The 27,833-nt window shown below is 43.4% G+C and overlaps 1 protein-coding gene across 5 annotated transcripts; it reads left to right on the top strand.

The window, feature by feature from the left end:
- insyn2ab (inhibitory synaptic factor 2Ab) lies at positions 1-27,606 on the top strand. Of its 5 annotated transcripts, none has more exons than XR_003986852.1 (5): positions 1-651; positions 8,474-9,644; positions 15,109-15,180; positions 25,089-25,559; positions 26,152-27,606. XR_003986852.1 is itself a non-coding variant. In XM_030440943.1 (5 exons), the coding sequence occupies exons 3-5, from the start codon at positions 8,479-8,481 to the stop codon at positions 25,270-25,272; spliced, it is 1,422 nt and encodes a 473-aa protein (XP_030296803.1). In that variant the 5' UTR covers positions 1-283; positions 489-651; positions 8,474-8,478; the 3' UTR covers positions 25,273-27,606. The 5 variants fall into 5 exon arrangements, 2 of the variants coding, with proteins under 2 accessions (XP_030296803.1, XP_030296802.1); XR_003986850.1 differs by having other exon boundaries at positions 25,740-27,606; XR_003986851.1 differs by having other exon boundaries at positions 25,709-27,606.
- Positions 27,607-27,833: the final 227 nt, after the last annotated feature.

Below are 27,833 nucleotides of genomic sequence, written 5' to 3'. Positions count from 1 at the left end.
GACAAGTTGAGGGGGTCTTCGCCGATGATGCAGCTCAGCGGCTGTGGACTTTCCCCAGCAGCTTGCGTACTACCCCCTCACTCCTCCTCCTCCTTCTCCTCCTCCTCCTCCTTCCTCCCTTTGCCATATCCACCCACCCATCCACCCACCAGCCCACCCTCTCCCTGCCTTTCTTACACACACATACACACATACACTCAATCACGAATGCACAGGGATTGCAGCAACAGCAGCAGCACCGCGAGATGGAGATCTCCGCTGCGTGTGTGAGTGCCTATTCCCGGTGAGTGCAGGGACAAGAGCGAGTGAGTGTCAGTGATGCTTGAATGAGGTGTAGAAGGGAAGAAGAGGGGGAGAGATCAGGGTAGAAGGCAGGAGGGGGATATCTGTGAGGACCTGATGAGGTTTTGAGGCAATGTCTTTCTGCTTTTTCCCCTCTCCCATCCCGATAACCTGAATCTTTGCCGGATGTGTCACAACTACTCCAGCTGTCACTGCACCGGCTGCCTCTCTCTGTGTCCTCCCGCAGCCTGTGAGAGCTGCTCCAGTGGCTGGACGGTGCCCTGGCACCCGCTGAATACATGGATGAACACTGGCTCTACAGGGGATCTGTGCTTTCTTGTCCTTTGCACCTCTGATCTGTTTCTTAAGGTAAGAGTTTCCCTTTTTTTTTTTTGAGGGGAGTTGCACACATATTCACAGGTAATGCAGAAAAGAGTGTGTGCATCATCTGCTCGCCTTTTTAAAATCTCAACTGGATCAAAGTGGGTGTCAGAGGCGTGCATGATCCATGGCAAAATGCTGTTAAAAAGTCTTGGGTTAGTGGTGCGTGCGTGTGTATGATCCCCTGCATGCATTAGATATGGATAAATCAGGGAGGGGGCATTTCTGCATCCAAGCACTGAAAGGTTTAATGACTAATAAGGAGGACACGGCCAAGGTTTTCCTTCACCCCAGATGAAAAGGAGGATGAATGCTGATGTAATTCGACTTTGATTTATGTACTTATCATAATGCGTGTCTTTGCAGCCTTTGACAGACGTGCAGCATTTATCTGATGAGGCAGGGGCTGATTATCAAGAATGCTGTACTTGTGAATTGCCCGAGCTTAGATAGTGAAGAATATTGATAGGCGCTCACTGATAGAAGACTATTGTATATTGTACTGTAATAGACTGTCGGAGCGATGATCATATATTGGGAACAACTATCGCATTAAGTGGCGCAGACTGTATGACAAATTCATATGCGATGAGTGATGTGCCCCTCAAGGCTTAATTTGATGAGAGGTGGATCCAGACTTATCATGACTAACGACATGTGTGATCTAGGAAGCTCTGGGGTACTGCATCACATACAGAGCTGCACTTATATTTGCTCTCAGTCGTTGCCTCCCCCCCCACCACCACCTCTCTCTGTCTCCGTCCCTCTATTTTCTACACGTCATTCCTTGACTACCTGAATTTACAGGAAACCCAGACGGGGTACAGCTGTAAGCTGCCAAACACACTGTAGCGTGCCTATCTCGGCATCTCTCTCACTTATAAATCATCTTCTCCATTACACCGTTAATCCTCAGTTTGACCTGAGTACACATGTTTGCCTGTACCCCAGGCCCCTAATTAATCAATAAATTCATCAGGGTGAAGCACTGTGGATGTAAAGTGCTGAAGCCGGAAACTGTCTTCTCCGTTTTTACCATACAAAAAAGAGACCCACACTGGCAGGGGAGCGTGTGATCACCCCAAAAAAAAAAAAAAGAAGGAAAAAAAAAAATGCCCTCTGCATATCAGCCTCTCCAAACGTACTCTTCCCAAGGATCCATTTCACAGCCAGTGCTCTCATCCAGCAGATAGAGGGATGGGAGCTCCAACTATTCCACGTAACAGAAAGTGCTGCTCAGTGATAAATCTTTTAAGCCAATGTCATAAAGCAAACTTTCACAGGTGTAGCCGGCAGCCCCCCGGTAGATACAGATAGCTCTGGACGACAGCTGGAATAAGACGGTGTGTGTGTGTGTGTGTGTGTGTGTGTGTCTGGTGACTGTGAAGCTCTCAAATCGGTGTTCAAAAATTGAACAAAAGACAATATAAAAAAGTCTTGGACCAAAAAGGGGGCTTACACTGTAGGAGGAAGAAGAGCTCGATGCTGTATCGAGAGGAAGATTGCTGCAAATGCATAGGGGCCGAACCTATACTTTACAACCGCACAGCGCTATAGGGAAGGCTACACACGCACATAATGTTGAGGATCGGACGGCGGCGGTGGAATTTCGTCCTTTACATTGTGCTCATGAAAGCAACGCTGCTGCAGTGTCACTTACAAATAACGAGGGGGGGGGGGAACCATCCTCATGCAAAATAGATACAATGCACGGTAATAATGCAGAATGCAAGGGGAGGGGGGGCCGATGAGCACAAGTGTCAACCTGTGCTGAATGACGAGTGAAGCTCCGTTGTCGCACATACTGCTCAAATGATGAGCTGTGGCATTAAAAGAGACTCCCATGTTTATGATGCACTCAGCTTGTAATGATGGTGCAGAGGAGATTACTATGTTTGAGGAGTGGGAGGCCGCCATAATTACATTACTTAACCATTAACGAGAGTGGCGAGACAGTGTTATCCTATGTAAATAACCTACAGATGCACTTGAGTAATTATTAAGTTGACGCGGGCTGACAGGGGATGTAAGGCGATCCGAAGCAAAGCCGTCTCTTCCTCTCTCTGCTTGGCGATGGGGCATAAATCATGAGTCAGCAGTGTTGGTAGGCCCGCCGTAGCACGGAAAAATGGATCCAACCCCCTCGATTAACATTCTTTACAAACAGCCACGTTTCCTTCGCAACATTGTGGTCACAATAAATCAATCACGATACTGTAGCTAAAGGTATTTTGTTTTTCCTCTTTCCTCATACATGCGGCATTTTAGCGTGAGGAACTGAAGGGCAATTGGAACAGACAACGTGGTCTGCCAGGGTACATAAGGAGATTTCAGAGGATTACTTTTGCAATTTTAGAGTCAATGCATTATTCATAATCCTTTGGATAGCTGAGGCCAAATCAGGGAAGGACCTCAGGTCATTAGCAGAGATATCGCTTGCTTTGAGAAGAGGAGGAGGAGAAATAAGACGCAGAGGCAACGGAGATTCACGCTCAGCCATCTGAACATATCCATGTGTCATATCAGCCTCTCTGTCGGCCTCGTCTTTCATCGCGCTCTCTCTGTGTATCCGACTTCCAACAATAATAAGTCAGCGAGGAGCTTTTCTTTATTCCCTTTGTGTGAATTACCATTTAGCTGCTTTACATGCCTTACATGGCTGCATAGGAAATTGTATGGCGCTTAGAGGAGACTTCCTGCAGATGTGATTACCTTTTCAGTGGTGTGAGATTGGTACTTCTGACTGTGAAATAGTATGATCCCGTGTGAATCGGCCTCGAACAAATTCTTTTTTTATCCGTGCAAGCGCTTCTGACAAACAACTTACGCTAAAAATCAAAGTGCATACTAAGCTATGTTTCAGAACAAATATCACCCCCAATAACATTCAGCTGCTCCGAGATTCCAAAGCAACTGTGTGCGAATTCATGACACAGCACACCATATTGTTCTTGTATAATGAGATTGAGCGAGTTGCTTGTTTGTGTTTTTTTTTCTCATCTGGCACTGAATGCATTGCGGTGACTAAAGTGACACTAGAAGCATGGAGTTTTCTGGCGTGGAGTTTTGTTGTTTTGTTTTTTTTTTTAATAGGAAGCGAGATGAACACACAGTTGCCTCTAAATGTATTCCGTTTCATCAACAGTCTGAGCTGAGGGGTAAGGTTACAGTGGTCAGTCTGCAAGGTAAAAGACATGGCAGGACTCCCAAGAAATACAACCTCATGCGTTTTATGATCAGGCCGTGTGTGTGTGTGTGTGTGCTGGCAAAGGCCTCTCTTTCAAAAGGTGACATCACAGCCCACACACACTGATACTAATGCTAACACTGATACTCACACGAAGTGCACAAGTGTCCATACGCACACAGCCGTCATTAAAAAAAAGTGTGTATCAGTGCCACTCTCGGCTGCTCATGTAGTCATTACGTCACTGCACTGCAGATGCAGACCAACCTGCAGATCAGGGGTTAATTTAATCTAATCTATCATGCATTTCCTTTTACAAATTTCATGGGAGCAGTGAAAGTAACAGTAAGGAAATGTCTGCTCAGTATAAATTTCCCCACCAGAACAATCACACTGATGGATTTACAATGTCTGCGAATGATAAAACATGATTACTTTCCGACAAGCGGCGGCACCGTGAATAGCCCGCGTTTTTTTGTGTGGCAACAAATGACTCACTGGAGTTTATTTATCGCGTGGCGTGTTGTCATATGAAAATGATTAGCCAGCCCTTTGTGATGTTTCCTTTCAAACCTATCAGACATCATTTCATTTCCTCTGCGCTTGCTTGATATATTTTCATGCTCGAGCTATGAGATGTTTTTCATTGCAGATCAGACGGGAAAAAATGCAATATGTCTCATTTGATCATATGGAGCTTCCATTTGAAATTGTGCGTTGGGGATTGACTATAAACAAACATGGAAGTCATTTTTAGCTCCTTTGTTTGATCAAAGCAGTTTGTGATTTGTTACATAATCAGTGTAAATCAAGCGATGCCATTGGATAAATGCAAAAGTGAAGGACAGGATTCAGAATAAAGACAATAAAAGTCTAACTGGCTTGAGGATAATCTAAATTCTCTGAAAATGACTTGAGTACATTTCTGCAACTCCATGGTCTGTATGAAAAATCTAAAAAGTAAAGTAGAGTAAAGTAAAGGTAACACTTGTGAGAGGTCTGCCCAGGTGTAAGCATCAGTACGGAACTTACTGGGTCAGAGAAAAATGGAAGTTGGAACAAAGCATGAATAAAATATTTATGGTCCCCCTTTTTTACATTTTGGGAGCGAAAATCCCCTCGGAATAATGCAGTTGCAGCCAAGAACCTGTGGAAAACCTGAAGAAAACCACAGCACAACATCTAAACATTCCCTCTGTCAGGACCGATGCTAATGAAGTGCAGCAGAGCAAAGTCAGAGATTTTAGTTGAGAAATATTTAAGCAAGATCTGCAAATGGGCCATTTTAGCACATTTTGTGCCATCTTCTCAAATCTTATATCAGGTATTCATTCCATCTAAATACAACTGTTTCTGGCTTTGATCTGTGTAGACACATTTCATTTGGTATATTGTTTGTATTCTTAGCATGGAATGCTATGACAGCTAGCGCCAGCGTTGTGGGCATGCACTGTTTTTGCTGCTTCGGTCGCTTGGTTTTGTTCAGGAAAAAATGTTTATGACTTCCTTTTGGCTGAGAACTTCCCGTTGAGCGCTGCATGAGTTTGCTGCTGCATGACTAGCTTTTACGGTGTGTTGTGTTATAAGACACGCCGCCAAGGTCCTAGAGGTTAAACTAATTTGTTAATGATGAATTACACATAGAAAAATTGTAACTAATTACATAAGAAATGTATGTTAATGACTGGTGCGTCATTGGCACGACTCGTTAAACAAGATGCATCTTATAAATGAAGCACATTAATCCCAGATCATCATCGTGCCAAGTTTAGAAACACTAAGGGTCAGGTTTTACTGAGGATCTGAGCATAAACAACTATGGTTTGAATGCGTTCCATTTCTGAGAAGCTTATTGTAAAATGCTTAAATAACACCTCACACTTCTTGGAGACTGTTACACTCCCACTCTAAAGGGAAAACTGTTTCTCGTTTCCAAATATGCTCAAATGATCTCAAGCCATGCGGCAACTTGTTAAATTTCCTATGGTTGAGTTGCGAATGTCTTTATTGAGCTGTTTGTGTTTTCATAAGCCTTTCATAAAGTTGTAACAAGCAGCAATCTGTAAACATTTAAAGTTTAAGGTCAGTTCAGTCAGCCAACACATGGATGAGATTCATGATGAGTTTGTGTTTGGTGTCAAGCCTCTGACCTCGTCACCGCGCTTCAGCATAGCTGAGACTCAGGAGTGATGATAATGAATTTTCCCCAAGGGACTCAGAGCCTACAGGTGGATACAGGTGGAGGAGCCTAACACCAGCTATTATGTCGAGTCTGGTGTGTTTGAGCCGCAGCTGCTGTATGGTGGGTTCCTCTGTTAGGGACCTCAAACCACAGGGGGAATACATTAAATAGTAAACACCTTCTACTTGTGGCCTCGGCCCTGCGGCGGCTCCTGAATAAAACAACTCATTGTGCGGAGAAGACTGTCAAGATATCTAAATGTACCAAAATATATCTGAGGAAATATTATGGGGTATTGATAAGGAGATGACCATAAGCGGGTGGATATACAGCAAGCTTAAATTTGGCAATGAGTGTATCAGTGCAAAGCAGAGAGCAGGAGCTCAGCAGTTCAGATGTAATTATGATATGAAGAACAGTAAAGCGAGCTGTCACATAAACCCATTTGTTTGAGCTGAAATGCTTCTCTAATGTGTGGCCGGATAAGAACTGTGTGGACAAAATGTAAATGGGCGTCAACAGAGACTTTCCAATCAAGCCGGGTGAAGGGCCTGTGTGCAGTACGGCAGCTGTGTTTAAACCTGCGAACCTAACGAGCGCTGTTAGGCTGTAAGAGAGAGCGACTGGAGTTTGCAGTGATCCAATGGGAAACCCCAAAAATTACATCAGCCAAGGGGGAAATAAGCCTCGAAAACCAATTTAGCCCTAAACATATAATTCTGAAACCTGAGTTTTGCTTTTTCACCACACCATATAAATCAATAACATAAATGTGTCACGGTGCATTTGTAAAACAAAAGCCAAAGGAACAATAAGGTCTAACAGCTTAGTTCAGTCCTGTAGTTTAATGTTGGCGAACACAAAAACATCTCCTGAGCGGAGCAACAACATTAACTCACACGTGAGCATCAACAGCAGATACTTAGCTTGAGAGTGTTTCATTGAAGCTGACAACTGATATAAGCAGCAGTCAATGGTGAAAGCAGCCATCTGCAAGCGTTGGCAGAGTTAGCAATGAGCTGAACAGCAGAGACACAAGCAGAACGAAACAGTAAGCAGGGTTGAACAGTTGCATCATGGGTGGGAGCTATTTCAGGGGCATCTGAAAAGTGACGTCAGAAAGTAAGGAAATTGTATCGAACCGATGTTTCCCAACGGACAATGTTGGGTGACTCACATTTGAAGCAGCTTTGAGCTAGAACAGACATGAAACTCACCAGATTAAAACATCAGCACAAGTGTTGTCCTTTAGCTAACAAAAGCTTGTGTCCTATTCGTGAGATTGTTGATTTTCAATTCCTCAAGTACTGACTCTGTGGGATGGCGGCCGACCCAACCTGCAATACCGAAGCGTCAGCGTTTGACAAGTTGGAGAAAGAAATCAGCTATCTTACAAATGGGAGCTTTATTTACCTCTGCCAAAGAGGCTTGTGTTGTCCCCCGTGTCTGTTTGTTTCTTGGTTGGTTTGTCAGCAGGATTACAGAAAAACTACAGAAAGTGTTTCCACGAAACTTGAAGGAGGTTGGGTCTTGGCCCAGAATAGACCTATTAACTCTTAGTGTGGATAAAGAGACAGATCCAGAGATTTTTTTCATTGAAAGATTGCCATTTCTTGGACATTTTCGTTAATCAGGCATATTCAGGTGGCTGGTATCTATGAGTTTGATGATGAATATGGGTTAGGAGTGAGTTTGATATTATAGTTGAATTAAGGGGGACTGTTGGGCATCGTCGGAGGTATGCACTCTACTGAGTGCCATTCTAATTCTGTTGTGTGTATGGCTAATAGATGGCAGTTTGAAGGTAAAGATCATTTTGTAAATTGAGTTTTAGATTCAGGGTCTATTTTAAATGAATTCTGCAACTATGGCGGTTTGTTTTGTTCACCACTGCAAACAACAAATTGTTCTGAATTCACTTATGGGTACTGTAGTATTTAGAGGTGTTTGCCACGCTACACTAACTGAATAAACAGGATTTCTCAGAAAAAATTAGTTGCAGTAATAGAAAAGCGGTGGCCGCAACATCAACCTGAAGGGAAGTTATATTATCCAGGAGAGTCTTGTGTTTATAACACTGAGGATTTGATTGAAAGAGACTTTTTAAAATGGGAATACAGAATGGGCAAAACACCTCTGGAACATCCCAATCAATAATTTGTGTGAATAGATACAAGAGTTGAACGTGTTCACTTAAATAATTGAGTGTTTAATCGTTTTTTATCTTTGTCGTGTAGTTTTAGATGTTTTAATTATGGCACATTTACTCCGTGCTTTAAATTTTGGATTTCGGAAGACAGATCAATGACTTTATCAGAGGCTTAGTGTGTAATAACAGAATGTGAGGTTCTGGTCCCAGAAGGATAAAAGAATCAGGTTCCTTCGTGCTGGATCACATAGTAACACACAGACTTCTTTCTCTTTGTGATTTTTTTTTACAGGAAATATGGTGAGCAAAGAGGACACCAAATGCGTTGTTCTCTCCAATTCAGATGAATCAGATTCAGAGACGGGCCCGTCACACAGCCTTGATGCACAGTCCGGACCCGAATCAGGCAAGCAGCAAGTGAAGAAGAGAAACAAGGCCTTACAGGTGCGTTTTAAGGATATATGCGACGCTCAGAATGAGCATCGGGGAAGACACTCCAGATCCATTTCCTGTAAAGTGACGCACAGAAAATACATGACCATGCCTGCCAGGCGCTCTATTCCAAACGTGACCAAGAGCACGGGCGTGCAGACCTCGCCGGACCTCACTAAGAGATACAAGACTTTTCCTTTCGAGAGGAAAAAAGGACATACATTCAAACATGCTGCTTTGGTGGAAGATTACAAAGGACAAAACAATGGGTTTTTGAGTGACATAAAGGCAGGAGGAGAGGACGGACAACCTATCGGGGAGTCTTCTAAGTACAAGGGTAAGATTGTGGGGCAGACCAAAGCATTGCTTCACCACACTGATGACAGCAGTGATATAGAGGATTTGCTTTCCAGTGCCAACTGCGTGGACGGACCCTCTTGTCCAGACTCTTCACATTTCTCGGAAGAGTGCCATCCACGCAGCTCTCCTTCCAAAAGAGAACCAGAATACCAGGTGTGTGGGACAAGGACCAAACACAAAGGATTACCCAAAGAAGATATGGACGCTGGCACTTCCGCAAAGCGCCAGCTGGCTAACTCAGAATTTTCACAGGACAAAACAAAGGGCTCCGGCCCTGTTGTGTGGACCTCTTTGACACAGGTGGAGTCTTTAGGAAGCCCGTCTGTGAGCTGTAAACGGAAAAAGGGTACACAGATTAACGAACAGCAGTCACAGACACTTCCCCATAGTGCCAAATGCGCTGCACAGTCACAAGGGCAGTGTCGGACAAGGCATGTGTCAGCCTCCTCTAAACTCCAGCAAACGGTCGGGGGGGACGAGGGCTTCCCTCCAAGAGACACGCGAGCCCCAGGCATGGGGAGCAGCCAGCAGATAATGCCCTTATCTGAAGACAAGGATATCAAAGCACAGCTGCAGGCCATGGAGAGCCTCATCAGCTCGAGCCAGGAGACCATCAAGGTCCTACTCGGAGTTATTCAGGAGCTGGAGAAAGGTGAAGCACAGAGAGAGGGGTGAGTAAAGTAAGCTTCGCTGTAGATGCAACCAAACATTCATTATGCACTCTGTGTGCATCACAATTCACAGTGTGCTGCCAGGAGAAGGCTGTGCTAAAAGGTTATTCCAGTTTATTACGACTCGAATGGTATATTTTTGTAGCTTGGGCCATCATTTCTATTGGCATATCATAACACTGTCACCAAGGTGACGACAACATCAGTACAACACAGTTCCATGCCTAAGAAATACAAGCAGACAGTCAGACTGGTTGTAAACAAGCAAACTACCCAGATTTTTTAGAACTGCTTCATCTCAAATCAAAAATGAAAATATTGGCAATAATAATCCAGGAAGTCCTTCTGTAAACTGTGATTGATTTTTCCACTCTCCTCTGTTTTGGGTAATAACTTTTACTGTTTGCCACCGGTTTCTCTTTTGGTTTGACTTTAACGATTGCCTCACTGCTGGTGCCTCTTGCCTCATCTCAGCAATAATCATTTCAGCAATAGCAGCGTGTTCCCAGATTCCAGTAATTAACTTGGTAAGTGAAATGTTTTTATAAAGAATAACAAAGGTGGTCTAAACAAAAAAAATAAGTTGTAAAAGTAATTATCCTCTCACAAGACTGTTTTCATACTGATTTTTTGCTTCATTTGTGTTTATACACATTACTTGTGTTAGTTATTCGCCCCACAAGACCCAAACTGAATAACTCGCTCTGCATTAGCCTAGCGAGCTACGGCAGGCACTGAGGGTGTGTGTGAGTGCGTCTGAGTTCAGTTCAGCCTCTGACCGAACTCATCACTCACCAGAGATATTAATGAAGTGAAGTGTGTTTCCCCTCCAGTCAGCAGTCAACAAAGAGAGACTAATTACAGTTCACTGCACACAGCAGTGGATTTCAGCACCTCCGAGTCTGACTGCTGCAGAGAAAGAGATAAAAGAAGATAAATCCACTTTTAAAGCCCAAAAGTTTGAAAAGTAAACTTTGAGCTTTCCCTCCATTCCTCTCCAGGTCAGAGAAGAATCTGGTGTTTATTCCTCCAGAACCTCCAGCTCTGACCCAGGCTTTCCTCCCAGAGCTCCCCGCGCAATTTGAATTTTCAGGCCATTCACGACGTTAATTCACATTTTGTGGCGCAAATCTATGCCCATTTGCACTGAAGAAGATGTCTAGGTGTTTCAGTGAATAATTGAAAACATTGATCTGTCGGTGGTGCATAAAATTGCACTACTGTCAGAGCATCGCTATTGTATTTGTATCATATGAAATTCAACAGTCAAGGTTTACAGGGTTATTTCTGAAACACAGTACAATACATGTTGGTACTTGCTCTCTCTGCAATTTTAAAGCAAGAGCAAATGTGCCTCCAGCTAGTCTTTATGTGTCATATTTCATTAGAGACTTACCTGTAAAGGAGAGAAAGCCTTAACAAGGTCCATAAATTCCTCAAGGCATGTCCACAGCCAGACTCTTACCGCTGTGCAATTGTAGGAATCAATGTGCTCCATCTCTTAAAACCCATAGCAACACAAAGCAAATCGTATTTAAGTCTTATCCATATCCAGTGGAGAACAAGGCACCCTAGTGAGGTTCTGTGGAACTTGGTTGTAAAGGCCCAATTAGTGCAGCCTCATAACACTTTGCCTTTCATCTCCACAAAACTGCGTCTGCTGTAGCTATAGTGCTTCCACTGTGTTGTGTTCCATCAGTGTTACTAGAGATTTGCATTCACAGGATGCAAAGGCCAGATACACTTCCCCGTGTTGCGAGGCTGGACAACAGTGGCTTACAGTATAACAAATGCACTATAACTTAAGAACACACATTGAAATTGACAAAATTACACGCGAATGAATAAAACATGCTGGCAAAATACGCACATAACAACCAAATACACGCGCTGCAACAGCCCAAAACACTTCCATTCGTGAAAACGTGAAAATATCAAAAAGATGCAAAGTCACACAAACCCCGAAAACAGGTGCAACAAGTGCTCCAGGCGTCTAGGGGAGCGCTCTCCACAGACTGCAAGAACCAAGACTTTAATCTGAATACTTATTGTGTGACTGATGGTGATGTTTTCCAGTCAGAGAGACTAAGTACATTTAAATCCAAATCTAAGGGTGCACCGATTGATCAGCCACCAAAAAAATGTGTTTTAAAAAAGTGTAATTAGCGGCCTCGATCAAAGGTGCCCATCAGATAAAAGCAAGACGGTTTTCTCTGTGCTCTGCTGAAATGCAGTAGCATGCTGCAGGGCTCGAGACTAATGGTGTCCCATCATCCCTCAGTGGCAAATTGAATTGATAATTACTGTCTACTACTGAGGCCGCACTGACCACAACTGAGCTCATCTTCTAATGCTGTTACTATAGTTTTCTTTCCCTCGACTGTGCTGTGTCGGTGCTTGTTACAATCACTGGCTACTGGCTGGACCTGAGAAAAATAAGAAGATTCTGAATTATTCCCACGCCAACGGTCAATCTATCCCCACAGCCACAAACCGCTCGCTGACGGGACTCAAATATATGTTGCGCTGGTTAAGAGGACACTGAAATCTGTATTGATATCAGCAGGAGGAGAGCTAGTTAGCAGTTGGTGAGCAGCAGGGTGCCGTGATGAAGCCCGCAGGAAGACAGCCAGGCTCTGAGGCAAACTCTCATAGTGGCCAAACTGTGTAGTTACAATGATATGTGAAGCACTGCAGTATTCTTATAACCGGGAAGTCGGGCTTCATGCCCCACCGAGCAGCATTCATAGCCTTCAAAGCTGCATCCAGATTTCAATGTGATGTCCGTGGCTGTTGTGTGTTTGGCCGCTAAGGATGCTAACAGCTAATAATAGATTAGAGCACAGCTGAACAAGGCCGGACAGACAGTTTCTGTACAGAAGAGCATCAAGTGTTTAACGGTGAACTGCAGTTTAAAGCAACAACGCGGTAAATAAATGTACAGAAGTATATTCACAAAACATCACCATCAGCCACACAACACGTATTCTGTTCACAACCCTGGCTTTAACAGTCGGTGGAGAGGGCTCCCCCCAGAGGCCTGGAGCACTTCTGTTGGCTGAGATGCAGCGTTTTTTTTTTGCATGTGTTTTGGGGTTTTGTGTGTTTTTTACTTTGCATCGTCTCTATATGTGCATGTTGTCTTTTGGCAGTTTTTGGGAAGTACTTTGGGCAGTTGCAGCCAATTCGGGTGATTGGTTGTGTGAATTTGCATTGCCTCTCTGCAGGTGTTGTCTCATTGGTGAGGATGTTTTTTTTATTTGCTTGCGTCTTATCTGTTTTTACATGTTTTTCTTAAGTTGCAGCGCATCTGCCCTTTGTCAGTGTACTAGACAGTCAGATAGCCCTCTGAGAAGATGCAAAAAGCAACTAAAAGCCTGCTCTTACCAGGAATAAATACATGATGTCAAGTATTTTTTTTAAGTAACTGCTTTTAGCCTTCATGCAGTGACAAAAGGATAATCTATTGGTCCAGCAGGAGTACAGGCACAATGCTTGAAGGAAACTATTCTCTTCGTGGTAGTTATCTCTGCTGCTTATCTCTGTTTACATTGGAAATAACATTATTACAAAATGATATACTTCTCCTTTTTTTTCTCATGTAGCCAGTTACAAACATGACTAATATTTCCTGCAAAAGTCCAGCAGGAACAAATACCGCTCATCTGTTTCACATCCTAACCAGTTTGATGAGGTCACACTTGATGTGTGACACTCAACACAACAAACAATACATTTGCATTACAGCTGTGGTGTTATTAGGTGACAGACAACACTTTTCAGCTACACACATTTGGTTTTTTTTGCATGATCAGATATATCACAACAGTCTATGGTGTGATGCACATCTAGGTTATACTTAACTGAGAAAATTGCCATACCGTTATACATAGGCCTATACCATTATATGCAAATTTCAAGGTCTCTATCATGCAAGTCATCGTACTGCATCATATGCTCGGTTAACGTGTATCGCCTGTACTGTATAATACATGCGAAACACAACAATATGCAGTAGTCAGGCAGGTAGAGCAGCAGGCACGTAGTCAGGGGGTGTGGACATGGAAACGGGAATGATGAGGGCAGGACAGATCCCAGGACAGCTGACGTGGGCAAACAACACAGCAGTGAATCTGTGCCAACAAGCAGTTAGCTCAGAGAACGACTTTCAGAGGTGCCGTTTTTTTTTACCCCCACATGACGCATCTATGAAGTCATTCTCTATGTCACTCTGTGCTTTAATACAGTGCCACTATAGTGGGTCATGAACATTTTACCCTGAATGGGAGACTGAAGTGTTTTTCTTTTTTTTTGTGCTGAGTGCTCTCAGTGATTATGAATTTAGGTTAATACGCTTTGATTATTAGAGCGAAGCTCTTTAAATGACAAGCATGTACATGAAAAGCCAGGCAGCAGCACAGCACTAGTGTAGACCTTGTCTGTGCAGTGAGTTACTGTCCTTGCACACAGCTGCTCAAAGAGACTTCATTTGAGAACAAGGTGGGATGGATGAACTCGCTGACCTTGAGCTCCATTCAGCATTTTCGATCCGCACAGAGGCTGTTCTGTCACCACCCGATGAGGTCACCTCTCATGTCATGGCGAACAGTTGAGGTCTGACCCCTCCACATGTCATCCAACAGGACGGACAGCTATTGTGACAGCAAGCAATTACATGTGCAGCCCCTAACACAGCCCCTCCCATTATCCCCTCAGCACTGCAGCCTGCCATTGCATGCAGCAACATATAGCGTGAAAAACAAAATGCACGCCTGCATGCATATGTATGAACTCATATATATAAGAAAATAAAAAAAAAACTGCCGATAAAGGAGAGGGTCTGTTAAAGCCTCAGTATTTTCAATCAGTCCTATCCTCGTCGTTTGGAAAAGTCCTTTGCGAAGGACTTTCAATACAAAAAAAATAAAATGACAACTCTAATGCAGTAAAGAAAGCCGTCCCTCTGGGCTGTGTGCATATACCATAAACAGAGCAGATACAATCTGTCCTGATGATTGTTTTTTGTTTTTTTTTTTTCAATCTGTGATGCCCATTGTGTCTGCAGCAAATTGAGTTGGATAATATATAAAGATGTACAGTATAGCGCAGAATGTAAAGGCATTGATTTTTCACTCCACATGATTCATGCAGCATTTAGCTGCTGCTTACCTCCTTTTGCCTATAGAACAGAGACACAGAACATATTTTAAAACTATGCCATGGGAATGCGCGGTAATCCCATTATGTAAAATCAGCAATGCTACACACTTTATTAGCCAGATCTAAAAGAACTGCAGGATTGAGAGCGCCTGCTGCATTTTTGTCTGTTAGGAATAAACAAGACGGGGCTTAAAGACCAAGCCGAACAAATCTGGTTGATAGCTGATGCCCCACAGGTGTTGAAATGTGAAGCTGAAGTCTGCCACCGAAGATCACATATATCTTTTCATCTCTCTGTTCACAGGCTCTCTTACCGAACAGGACAAGACACAGCAAATTGTGACACTTGTCGAAACAGCGCATGCATCATTTACAGGTGGGTCCCTCTTCCCCGCTGATGTGTCGTTAATGCTGCATTAAATGCTGTTTTCTGCATGATAAATTTGGTTTGCCGTGAAAAGGGATGTTTACAGGAGGTGTTTGGTGCAGTGACACTTCTCCGTACAGAAAATGTATCAGTAAAGGGAGGGCACTGCAGAGACAGATAGAGAGAAGACAGCAAAATAACAATGATCGTTTTGATAAAATGAAAATGAAGCTTTCACGGACAATGGAATCCTCTACAAGAAAAAAAGAAAGAACTATGAAAAGGAAATATGCAGCTAGTGGCAGTACATTGCGTCTTATGCACCAAAGCATGTTTTTCCTCAATGGAAGGTTAAAGAAATAACACCTCCAATATCATTTGCGGGGGTTCCTGGGGAACTTTTGGTCTCACTGCAATGAATAAGTAATCATACACTGCAGAGGGAAGTGAAAGAGTTGCAGTAGGATAGGAAACACTGTTGACCCTGTCACACTGTCCTGTCATGAGGACCCAGAATCTCATCAAATCCCTGAAAAACATGACAAATGATTCAGATACACACCTCGGATTAGAAACCAGAATAAGGATTTAACTTCTTTCATTTATGCGTTTTTTGTTTTTTTTAAATACACTGTAATGCAAAGTGGTTTTGTGTTCTGATGCGCCGTGAGCTGAAAAATGGCTCAGAAGCAGGTGGGAAATCCACTCAAGCCATGACCTCGTGTCATTTGTCACTTTAATCCAAAGGCCTCCACCGCTGGAGCCGGTCACTGCCTCGTTCTCGGAAAAAGGAAACAGGCAGCTATTTGGAAAGTACTCTCAAGCTGAGATAATGCACGTTGTACAGTGGGACTTCACAGTAGTTTTTTGTGGGGGCCTGAGAGAAAGAACCTTTAAAACCACCAAATCACACAAATTAGAGATGTAAAGCTTATATCCCCTCTCAATATGAGAGTTTGCTGCGGAGAAAAAGATCTTCTTACGTACTTCTGCTTCATGCTTCCCTTTTTAAACAATACTGCAAAACAGTGAGAGGTTTTTTTCACCAGCAAGACAACAAGGCCAATCCCGTCTTACTCTTGATATTCTAAACACCTTAAGACACATACCTATGGATGATTTCAAGTGCAAAGAAAAGGAAATCTATCAGGTTTTTTTACTCTGTACAGTTTTCAAGATGCCTGTTTTCTCTTCTCCCTCGACGAGTGCATTGTGTCCAGCTGACCCAGATTCTGGTGTAAAACCATTGTGGAACTTGAAAGCAGGGTCTCCTTTCATATCAGATGCAGTGGGGCTTAGAAAACATTAGGCCTCTTATGCAAGATCCACTCGTACGAACATATTGGTTCTTAGAAGCGGCGCATTAACCAAAAGTGGCCCTCACCTGCTGTATGAGTCACGAACAGACGGCGTCTCCTTGACCTTCATCGAAGTCGTGGTCTGCTTCGCTCCAGCAAGATGTATTTTTGGCATCTAAATTCATGTCAAACGAAAATCAAATCAAATCATTTCTGTTTTTCATATCCCAAAATCATGATCACATTGCCTCAGTGGGCTTTACAGTCTGTACAGTGAACGACAACCTTTCCTAGACCCTCGATTCGAGTGAGGCACACAAACTCCTCTCCGACGTCGGTAATCGTAAACCATTCTTAATATCTGTCAGTGCAGCTCTGCTCAGATGACACAGCGGTTTTTGGGCCCCCAAATACCTTCACTACCACCACAAATGTGTTGTTGTTTTTTCAGTGATTAAATGATGCACATACTCAGGTCGTAGCCGTCACTTAAAACTTGTGACATTTGCAGAAAGCTTAGGGAAACAGAGTTAGACAGATTAAGAATAAGTATACGAAAATGCCCCTACATGACACCCATTGACTTCAAGTTCACAGCGTCACGTGCTGTGGATGGAAATGGAAAGTGGAAGTGGAGAAAATTCACACTGGAAATTGTGATGGCACATTCTCCAGATCTGGGCAGCGCACTAATCAAGACCCAGACATGAGCCGCTGGCTTGTCTGAGGAGTAAGACAACGATCGTTTTGTATTCCACTCCCGGTGCATCAAAACAGATGTTGGTCTAGGTAGAAGTAAAAATAGGAACAAAAGACTTCCCTCCATCGATATACAAAAACACAACAAGAGAACAGAGTGCTGCAGAGCGACAGTCGCTCTCACTCCTTCACACCTCTGCAGAACGGGGAGCAGCTGTGGAACGTAGTCAATAAAACTGGAAAACATATTTAAGCCTCGACAGAATGAGCCTGAGAAGCCATCACAGAATAAGGTTCGACAACCATCAGCACGAAGGCAGAAGGCAGACCACCGGTCCTCAGCAAGAACTGAAAAACTGACTCGGCACTCCTCGGTAAGGCAAAACAAACATACCAGATATCAGCAAAGCCAAATCATCAGACCTGATTCTGCTATCAGAGAAACTGACGGGAGTCAGCAGTAAGAATTTCAAAGCTGTTGCATTCCTGATGACCTGATGGCTAACTAAAGTAAAGAGATCCTTCAAATCGCGTCTGCCTGACAAGCTGTGAAGACTCTCACTGTGCCTGTAGGACTAAAGTATGCTTTTGAAACAGATGGACTGTTCACATTTAACCTACACTATTCCTACATCCAGCTGCTCGCTCTGGAAGATGTCGCAGTAAACAAGGTGAAGTTTCGTGATGAGACAAGAGTGGCACCGTCCTCCCTGACAAACTGTCGCCCTTTCCCTTTGTCTCCGCTCTAACGTGGCCAAATCTTGTTGAGCTGTCAACATCGAAAACAATAATACTCTGCAGGGTCATGATCTCCCCTGCACCAGCTTTTCAAGCGCTTCATTTTCTACTTATTATTCTCTTAATTCCGAGGACTTCACTGAGCCATAAAATTGGAGAGGAGGACAAAATTGTGTCAGCTCTCTTTCAGTGCTAAAGTCAAAACAATGCGACACAGCAGGAGAGATGTGGATACCTGGGGACAGTTCATTATGGTCTCATTGTGGCATTTGTTCCTGTTTAGTTACAGTTCTTGAGTCAGCACATCCTTGTTTCCATCCGTATCTATTTCCATGGTGTGCCTCAAGGTTCAGTCCTGGGCCCCATTCTTTTCTGTTTGTACATGTTCTATCCACAAACATGATACTTGTTGCTACAAAGGCGACACACTCTCTCTAGACAAGCTAAGTCCAGCTGACAATCTTGTTTTGGAGTTTTAGATATTAACTGATATAAACTGCCCCAGCTAAAAGCCGTTCCCCACCAGTGTGGCAATGTAATTTACTGAAACATCAATAAGTACACTTCACGATCAGATCTGATAATTTATGTTATGAATATCAGCGACATTTCCTTCTTCATTGTATCCCAGCTGTTGGGAGATCTCACACCCTAAACTGTCCTTGACATGGTTGTTGAGGAACTCTTTGTGGTGTTTGTCATGCAGTCTCGGATGCGGTGAGACCAAACTGACAAGGCATCAGCTGAAACGAAGGATATCATTGGTCAAACGTGTATTTCTGCATGCATCCAGGTATTTTTTTCCCCAGCATGAACATTCTGCAGCTGTGTTGTGTGCATACGTTAATAAGAACCCATAAAATATGTTTTTTTATACAAAAAAATTAAATATTTCATACTAAAACCCATGCTTGGTGTGAAAAGGCTTTAAAGCGAGATCCGGTGGTGATCTTTGGTAGAAATCTTCCATTTACTGAGTCAAGAACAATTCCAGTAGTTAACATTTCTCTCTCTGTATTTTTTTTTCCCACACATACATAATGCACAGTTCAGAGGCCCTCGTCTCCCAGTTAGAGAAGTAATTCCCATGGTAACCAAAGTTTCAACAGATTAATTGACTTAATAAACCCGACCTGTTGCAGGGTATCGAGGGCGACAGTATTTAAAAAGGGAAATATGTCTGGGTTTTTCTGGCTTTGTGAAGCTTAAAATTAGAAAATCTGACCTACATAAATACAATTTAAAACAATTTACCATGGCAAAATTCTTCCAGTTTCCAGTTTCGGAAAATAAATTAGAATTCGTGCGGTTCACCATTCTAACTTCCACATGATCACAATGCCCATAAATCATGCAGTGAATTAATCATGGGTGAGAAACTCTACTGTACTGTAGCAAAGAAGTCTTTTCTTTCATTTTAGCCTTTGGTTATTCCTCTACGTCTCATTTCTTACGTACCGCGCTGTAGGTGCTCTCTTGTGTAACAGCAAGAATGCTGCAGTGTGTCGCTGTTTGTGTCGGTTTGTGTCCCTATTGATTAAACAGGCCTTTACATTGATTTGTTTTCATGGGTTTTGCCATTACTGTAAGTAACTGTGGAGTTCACTCTGGGGGGTTAAAGCAGAGTGGGTCCGTGAGAATATTAAGCACTATGCAAATAAACGGTTGCACGAGGCTGTGAAGGGTATTTATCAGCATCATGTGATTCTGACTGGGCCTATTGTTTAATTGTCTTACTGCAGATAAATGGGGCAATGCAAGGAAGCCCACAGCACAGTGGTGCAAAGAAAGCCTATATCTGAGTTCCTCTTTTTTGTTTTGTTTTTTCGTCTCGCTGATCTTATCTAGATAAGACAAAGTGTGCCAGCTCGGTATGTTGGCTTAATTAACAAATGTTGAACAATTTCTGATGGCGAAAAAAAAAGTGCCTTCACTAAAACAAAGCATGTGGTACGGTAATAAAATCACAGTCGAGAGCCACTCTGCAGCGCGCTAATAAAGAGGCGGATTATCGTTTCGTCTGTGATCTGTATCATTAGTTGTTTATTTCGGTTTCCCTCAACTGGTTTTTAACAGTCTTTGAATAGAGCTGAGCCGCAGTTGGCAAGCTGGGTAGTAATCTATCACAGTCCTATCTGTCTCTGCCAAAGCAATTGTCATAAATATCTTAAATTCTGCAAATAGCTGCTGTTTAATATTCTTCAGCAGAGCCCGGCTGCACAAACCTTCAAAGACAGAATTATGTTTCGGGGGGGAAATAAAGGCATTTCTTTATTGTTCGGCTTTTATCTCGGATGCACTTTTGCTGTCACGGATGGTAAAAATGCAGCACAACTCAAGCGGCTGTATGATCTCATTACCGGCATCCCTTTTAATATAGTAGCCTATCAATCCAGTGAGCGGACTGCAGCGGTAACGTAACATGTGGCGAAGGCAAAAGTTGAGACCGAAAGGCCGATTCCACAGTTGGACGGCGACGGCGGGTTGTAGCTGTAGCCAAGATTAGCCGCCCCTGAGATGCAGCCTTTAATTTCAGAGCAGTCCAGCATCTCCCGGTATGTCCGATAAATTCTGGATTCTCGCAGCTGCTGAGCTCAGGTAGTCAATCTACGGGGCTTATCCAGACTTCGGCTCTCCCCTGACAGACTCCACCCACCCTCGGTACACTGCAGCATCTCATACATCACTGCAACAAATAGGGCATACATATGGCGAGTAAGAGAGGGAGAGAGAGCCTGGATGTACAGTACGGGTGATAATTTAGCGGAGTGACTGTAATGGTGCTGTGCATCGTGCTAAGGAGAAAAAGGGGCTTGTTAAAGGGTTTCTTCACCCATATTCAAAAAATGTCTGCAGATAGTTTCAGGTTTGTCTCTGCGATCTCTCTTGCTGCCCCAATAAATGAGGGTCAGAAGAGTTGCAGAGAGAGAGGATTTGCTTGCTTTAGAAGTGTTTTTCCCCGCTCTGTGTGTGTTTCTCTTTCCAACAAAATCTTAAAATATTACTTGAAGGAAGATTTAACAACTCCATAGGCTGTTGTTATCACCACCAGCTCTTCAATTCTAAGAAATCATGTTTTGTCTGTAATTTTGGACAAATACTACAGTACCCATGGGTCCAGGCCAACGCTGCTGGCATGGCAAAGAGTCCCGTCGTAGGCGTGAATCAGAGCGGTGGAGAATTCAAAACACAGCGAAAACAGCTGAAAGAATTGCTGAATTAACCCACAGTTGACCCAGATTATTGAAGTGACCCGATCAAAGCTGAGGATTTCTATACACAGGGTTATAACTTTGACTTTTTGACAGGTATTGTCAGAGATTTCACACCGTTAGACACACGGCCTACTTCTACTGAAGCATGATGGCAACCTGCGCTGAACTGCTGGCTTTGATAAAGATCAATAACGGTGATGACGTGATTTTTGTTTAAAAGAGCAGGCCAACGACATTGACCTGATGTTAGCCCATTTTTTTACATGACAGTGACATTTTTTTTTCTACAGATGTAGACACTGAAGCTGTAGTGAAAAGTGTGACGGTGCTGGTTTGATGGCGGTACGACTACCAACGGATCATTTTCACTAACTTCTTTGCCTCGAAACACATTGAATCTCTCGATGACACGATGCACCAGCGCTGCTCAAGCAGGCAGTGCTGGCAGTCTTTTAAGTTACTCCGACAGTGAATGATACCGTATCCACCTCCCGCTCTTCATACTTCCTTGCCGTAATTATCTGCGCGTGTTGTTCAAGCACGATTTACAAGAGCATCCTCTGCAAAATTATATGTGGTGTACCACTGAGTCCACCTCGAGTGCAGCAGGCAGCCTCGCGCTCAGATCAAAGCATTAAAGGATTTTTAGTCCTCTCACGCTGCGCCGAATCAAAACCAGCATTTGAATCAAAGTACACAATGTGGTATTTCCAATTTGGAAACTAACAATGACTTTGAAGAACGGTTAAGTTCAGGGGGGGAAGGCAACTGCTCTGCGATATGATGAGAGGCAAGGAGCTAATTAGCACTTGTGTCCCACGCTGAGATGGCGGAGCCGTGGTTGTTTTGGTGAACAATTGTCATGATTGCCTTTCCTGTTTTGTTCTCATTAATGAGATCGGGTCTTTTTCTCCGTCAGTCTGTGAGGCAGAGAGCCATGTAATCGACAAGCGGCGGTGGCTTTTATATCTCACACACATGTCGGGGGAGAGTCTCTGCGTCTGATTTACATAACCTGTGGGGAGTTTTCTGCTTCAACTGTTGCCTGTCAGTGGAGGAAATAACTGTCACTCTCTGGTGATTTAATCTACTACGCCCCGTCATGTAGTTCTGAAGATGTTACACTATACCGGGCTCAAAAACCACTCATCTTGTCAAGTGGAGAGTTTGAACTGTGGATGGCCAAAGGGGAAATCACGGGAGGAGAAATGACTTTTGCGCTGAAAGGTGCCAGTAGCAGATAGAACAGAGAGGAGGCGGCGAGCAGGTACGCGCTGTGGAAGGAAACAGGAGTTTACCGTTGCTAAAAAGACGCCGCACAGCAGCCAAATCCCTCCCAGGAGCGACAATCATTGAACGGTGCTCAGCGCACCACGACCACAGACAAACAGACGGCCCTGCCGCTGATCACAGCCACAGCTACTCACACCGCATAGCTGAAGAGATGATTAATCTGCTTTGCTGAATGCCCCGGAAAAAGCCTCCCTGTCTCCAGCCGCTTCAATCTGCTTGTGTACAGAGATGATCTTAGATATAGGGCTTTTGTTTGCCGAGGCACTTGCTCCCCAGTGCCACCCGCGTCGTACCGTGCCGCGCCGCCTCTGGTTTTCCCACTGAGGCGTTTGTCCACGCCGTACAGTAATTGCAGTGATCTGTCAAGTGATTAATTGCTTAATAATTGCTGAGGCTATTCTGTGTTGCGCTGTGCTGCTGTGATTGTGCTCTGCTTTCCGTCCAGTCAACAATACTTACACAGCAAATTTGTAACATAGACGCAACGGTTTTAACGCGAAGCTAAATCAGTGGGATGAAATCAGGAGGAAATGAATAAATGGAAAGTAGGCGCATCGCATAACGCAGGAAACGGCACCTCTGCCATCATCCTGGCTGTATAACTGAGTTTTTTCCACTGTCAGGCATTCAGAAGGTGCTAAGTGAAGGGATCGCCGCCACTTCGAGTGGAAATACGGACAATATGCACATGAGAAAATGAAGAATGAACCGATCACTGTGCAACAAGGGCATTTGTTGTGACACAAGAGAGAAAACTTGCGAACAAAAACCCTCCTCATATGAATAATGAGCTCCAGGCAGCCACAAATTTAAACCTGTGTGCATTTCTGGCTGCATTTTTATATTTAATCCAACGAATTAAAAATAGGAACACAAGCAGGAGAAAATCTAATTAATGGACGATATACTGGGAATTTGTTTTGACACGAGAAAACTTGCTTAAAAACCCCCTTTTAGAGAAATAATGAGTTCCAAGCAGCCACAGAACCCTGCGCATGGTTGACTTTATTGTCATTTAATTGAACGTAATGATTCAAAAAGATTAAAATATAGATATAAACGCAGGAGGAAATGAAATAATGGATGATATGAACAGGAGATCCATCGGATACTGCGGGAAACAGCAGCTCTGCCCCAGATGAAGTCTTCTGTGTGCCTGCAAAACAAAAAGAAAGCTTGTTGTTTTTTCCTCAGGAAGATGCAAAGTGAAGTGTTAGTTTTCATTTCACTGAGAAAGAATGGAAAATGCACGTAAGAAAATGAAGAACGAGCACCGTGCGTTTAGTTTTGGAAAAAAAAAATCCTTTTTTTTCTACGAACGCTGAGTTTGGAGCAGCCACCGACCCGTGCTCGTGTACTTTTTTGAATTTCTTTTCATTTAATCTAACATAATGATTCATTGTAAGTCCCAGCCCGACAAAGTACTATCCAGCCCTCCATCCGGTTTCTCCCCTGAAGGCTTTAATAGAGCTCTGTTCTTAACTGACACTTATCTTAAGGGTGAAGACAGTCCCTGGGATTCATTATGTCACTTCGAGTTGAGCGTATCCTTCAGCAAACTAATTACACTGCCCATCAAAGCGGCTGCCCAGTCGGCCCGGGCTTTGTACCTTTAACGTCTATTTGTGTGCCTGCAGACGAGAAGAGGGCTACACGTTTGACCTTGACATGTCAGATGTCATCTCTTTTAGCAGCGCCAGCCCTCCCTCCCACCTTTAATCCCACCAGACTGACAGGAGAGAGCTCTGTAAGTCCTAGTATTTAACTGCGCTCTTTTAAATGCGGCGTGTTGAGTAGCGTTGGATGAGGATAAATAAAAAAAAATTCCCCCTCTAAACCAAAAAAAAAGCAACAGAACGTTTCATTATCAGGTACGGGTTGTTGAGGAGTGTCACTCTGGCAGGCAGACGGCGGATGATTGGTTCTCTTTTATCTCCTCTATGATGCTTTCGAAATTTATCGCACCCCCCAGGAATAAATACATTAACAGAGCGCCACAAATCAATAGCAATAAAGTGAAAGGAGATGGTTTATAATAATGCATTTATCCCGAGCTTGAATACAGGCAGTTAATCAGGGTCTGCTTGGCCTCTCGATGGTTTCATTTGGATGGGATTAAGCCCCGCGTTTCTCCCAGGCCTGGGAGATTTAATCGGAGAGAGAGTTCAACAACGGTGCCGGAACAAAATCAGACGATGACCAGCCTGGGATTATACTGGCGGCATGTGGAAAGTCTGATGTCAGGAGCAACCCACATTCTGGCTCCCTTTTTTTTTTTCTGATACGCGCACATAATCTATGCAGGAAAAGCCCTTTGACTGCATGCATGAAAAATACAGAGACGATGCAAAGGAACTCTATTACTCGGTGGGAGTCTCTGAAATGTGGATACGTGCCGCAAGAGATATGTGCTGCCAGGGTGTCTGTCGGTGCATTTGAACCGTTTTTTTTTTTTTTTTTTTTTTTTTGCCTCCCTCCCAGCATCCATCTGGACATCGTAGGATTACTGACATAAAAAAAAAAGAAAAAGAAAAAAGAAACAAAGTAAAAAAAAATGAGTCATAAATGTTACAGCCACCCCAAAAAGACAACTTTTAGAAAACCTCCTGATGCACCTGAATCTAATCTGTGTTGTAAGAAAATTCACAAAATTCCACCTCTTCTTGTGTTGCAGTGTCGAGCTGGACTTCAAGCAGCAGGAGGACAAGCTACAGCCCCTGATGAAGAGACTCTGCCCCATGGACAGCCAACAATGCCCCGCTCTGCCTTACCCCAACGAGGTCTTCACATCCACGCCGAAGCGCAAGACCAAGACAGAGTCCAAAAAGCACGCTCGTTGGAAACTCTGGTTCCTCTGAATAAAACATGAATACAGCCTATTTTTTTTTTCCCACTGGGCGCATTAATACCCCTGTTATTCGCTGAAATGGATGAGGGAGTATTCGGAGGGAGCAATCAACATGTGAGGATGGATAACGACAGAGCCCCGGCTCATTTTGGGGGGGTTTCCGATGTTGAGACTGCACATTAAGTCAGCTGGGGGGACAGCAGAGAGACACCGAGAAATAAAACATTTTAAATCCTGTCAAAACCTTTTTCTGGCATGTTTGCTGAAGAGGGATGGACACGCGCCTGCAACAACTAGGTGAGCTTTGGGATCCTCTTTTTTTTCTACATGTATTTTTCATACTGTGTAAAGATGGATGTTATTTATACACCGAGCGAATGCACCTCTCACTCTGTACTTTATGTGTGTGTGTGTGTTTTCTTTATTTATCACGTCCTCCAATGCAGTGCACTTTTTGGTCTCTTTTCTCCCCCTTAGAGCATATTGTTTGGCAACAAGAGGAGGCGCCATGTGGAGGGGCCCTTTTTTATGAGCGAAGCTATAATCTTTGAATGGACATCAGCCCCCGCCCCCCCACCCCTCCCCCCCGACTCCGGCAAAGCACAAACATTTGACTGTTGAGAGGAACATGCGTTAAAAAAAAAGACTGAAACACAGTACAGTACATGGCGGCGTGTCAGCGCTGTCCTTATAACCCTGCCTTCTCCCCTCTTCCTCCTTATCTGTCGACGTCCCGCTCAGTTTGTCTGTCTGACTGAACGTCTGCCTGCCTCTGTTAATAACCCCTGTCTCCCCCCCCTCTCTCTCTCTCTCTTCCTCCCTCTCTCCCTCTCTCTCCCTTTATCTCCCTCTATGTTTTTTTTTTTTTTTCTTCTGTCTCTCCATTTAGCTCTCTCACTGTGCAACCAACCGACTAGCCAGCCAACCTCGCCTCACTCATCCTGTCCCTTTTTCTTTGTTGGCTACACTGACGCATAACGTTGAAATCTATATTTTAGAATATCTGCTTCTTTTTAGCAGAGTACTGTGAAATGACATTTTAAAACATATATATATATATATATATATATATATACGTTTGGGCTCCTCCTCTTGCAGCAGGTACAATTGTTGAACTATGAAAAGTCTTCTGGGTAAGGTGAGATTTTTTTAAACAGCATATATATATATAATGTTTTGACTACTTCTAAGGCAGAATATTTTCTATGATAACTTAAACTTACAGTTGTTTTTTTCTTTCTTTTTTTTTTTTTTTTTTTCCAACAAAAAGTAAAAGCTATTTTGACATTTCTCTTTGAGTCCATGAAGCGTTTGCCTTTGCCTCTCGGTCACTCATCGTGTCACAGCAAAGCCTCTGATGTGAAAGTTTTCAACCTGATGTGTTTTCAGTCATTTGCCTCATGTCCATTCCAAGAGTTGAATTATTGATTTATCTTGCCTCTGCGAGTTCCATCGTGTACAACGACACAACTGTTTATTTCACGGAAGATGATCACAGAACAATCACCTGTCCACCGGCCCCCACAAACAACTGTGCACTGAACTTGTACGAGATGAAGGGCTATAAACAGTGCTGGAGGAGAATGGTAGCAACCTTACAGCGGAGAGGACTTGTAGCCACCAGCTTTGGTTAAGTACAACAAAACAAAAAGACTGACGATGTAGCAAACGACACTGAACTTGCACGCTGTTACAAAGCAGGTATTTACTGAGTTCTTAAAGTCATTTTATAACAGCAGCTCTTATGTAGATTACGACACTGTTAGATGTTTGAGAAATGTCAGGATGTGACGTACAGGCCGCCCATAGTTAGACCGCGCAGCGTAGGTTACATTATTCAGGTTCACCAATATCCATGCAAAGATCTGTACCTTGAGAAAAGTGCAATTTTAGTGATTATGTGCAATATTATGCATTTTTCTACTGTTTCTACATCACAATTAAAACATTTTCAACTGAAGGTGATCCGGTGTGCTGCTATGTCTACTGAATGCTAGAGGCGATAAGAGTTGCAAAGTGCGAGGAGCTATTTTGGGCGCTGCCGGTTCCAGAAGGAAAGGGCCCATTAATTCTTCCCGTGGACAATGTTGCCCGCGTTGGAGCCCTTCCGCGGCTTCAATCTGCATGAAGCTCTCAGAGTTTTGTCATCAGTACAAAACAGCAACTACAGGCTGCATCAGACATTTTTTTTTTTTCCTTCTGTCAAACTTTGAAGGTACCAGTTCATAAAAGTGTCAGGGTAGCTACAAGGTGGCTTAAACTCTGGAGGTGTATTTTTGTCGTATGGATAACATTTTTAAATAAAACGTCTGCCGAGATTGTAGAAAGGCGCAGAATGAAAGCATCTCTTGTCCTCTAAAACATTTTTATGATTGTGAGTCAATGATTTTAAAGTGTTTGTCAGGTGCAAAATGATTGTTTTGTTTATGTCTGTGTAAGAATTCTGAAGTTGGCTCCAGACCTAACAAGGGTTTGTCAGCCGATAAAATGAGCAATAGAAATAGCTACGGTGTCACACGCTATATGTCGTGAAAAGTCTTGCTAGTTGCCAAAGTTTGTGTGGGGGGGGGG

Source organism: Sparus aurata, chromosome 15 (genome assembly GCF_900880675.1).
Source record: "Sparus aurata chromosome 15, fSpaAur1.1, whole genome shotgun sequence".
NCBI classification, from domain to species: domain Eukaryota; kingdom Metazoa; phylum Chordata; class Actinopteri; order Spariformes; family Sparidae; genus Sparus; species Sparus aurata.
Note: the sequence above shows the minus strand (reverse complement) of the source record. Positions and strands in the feature narration are given on the sequence as shown.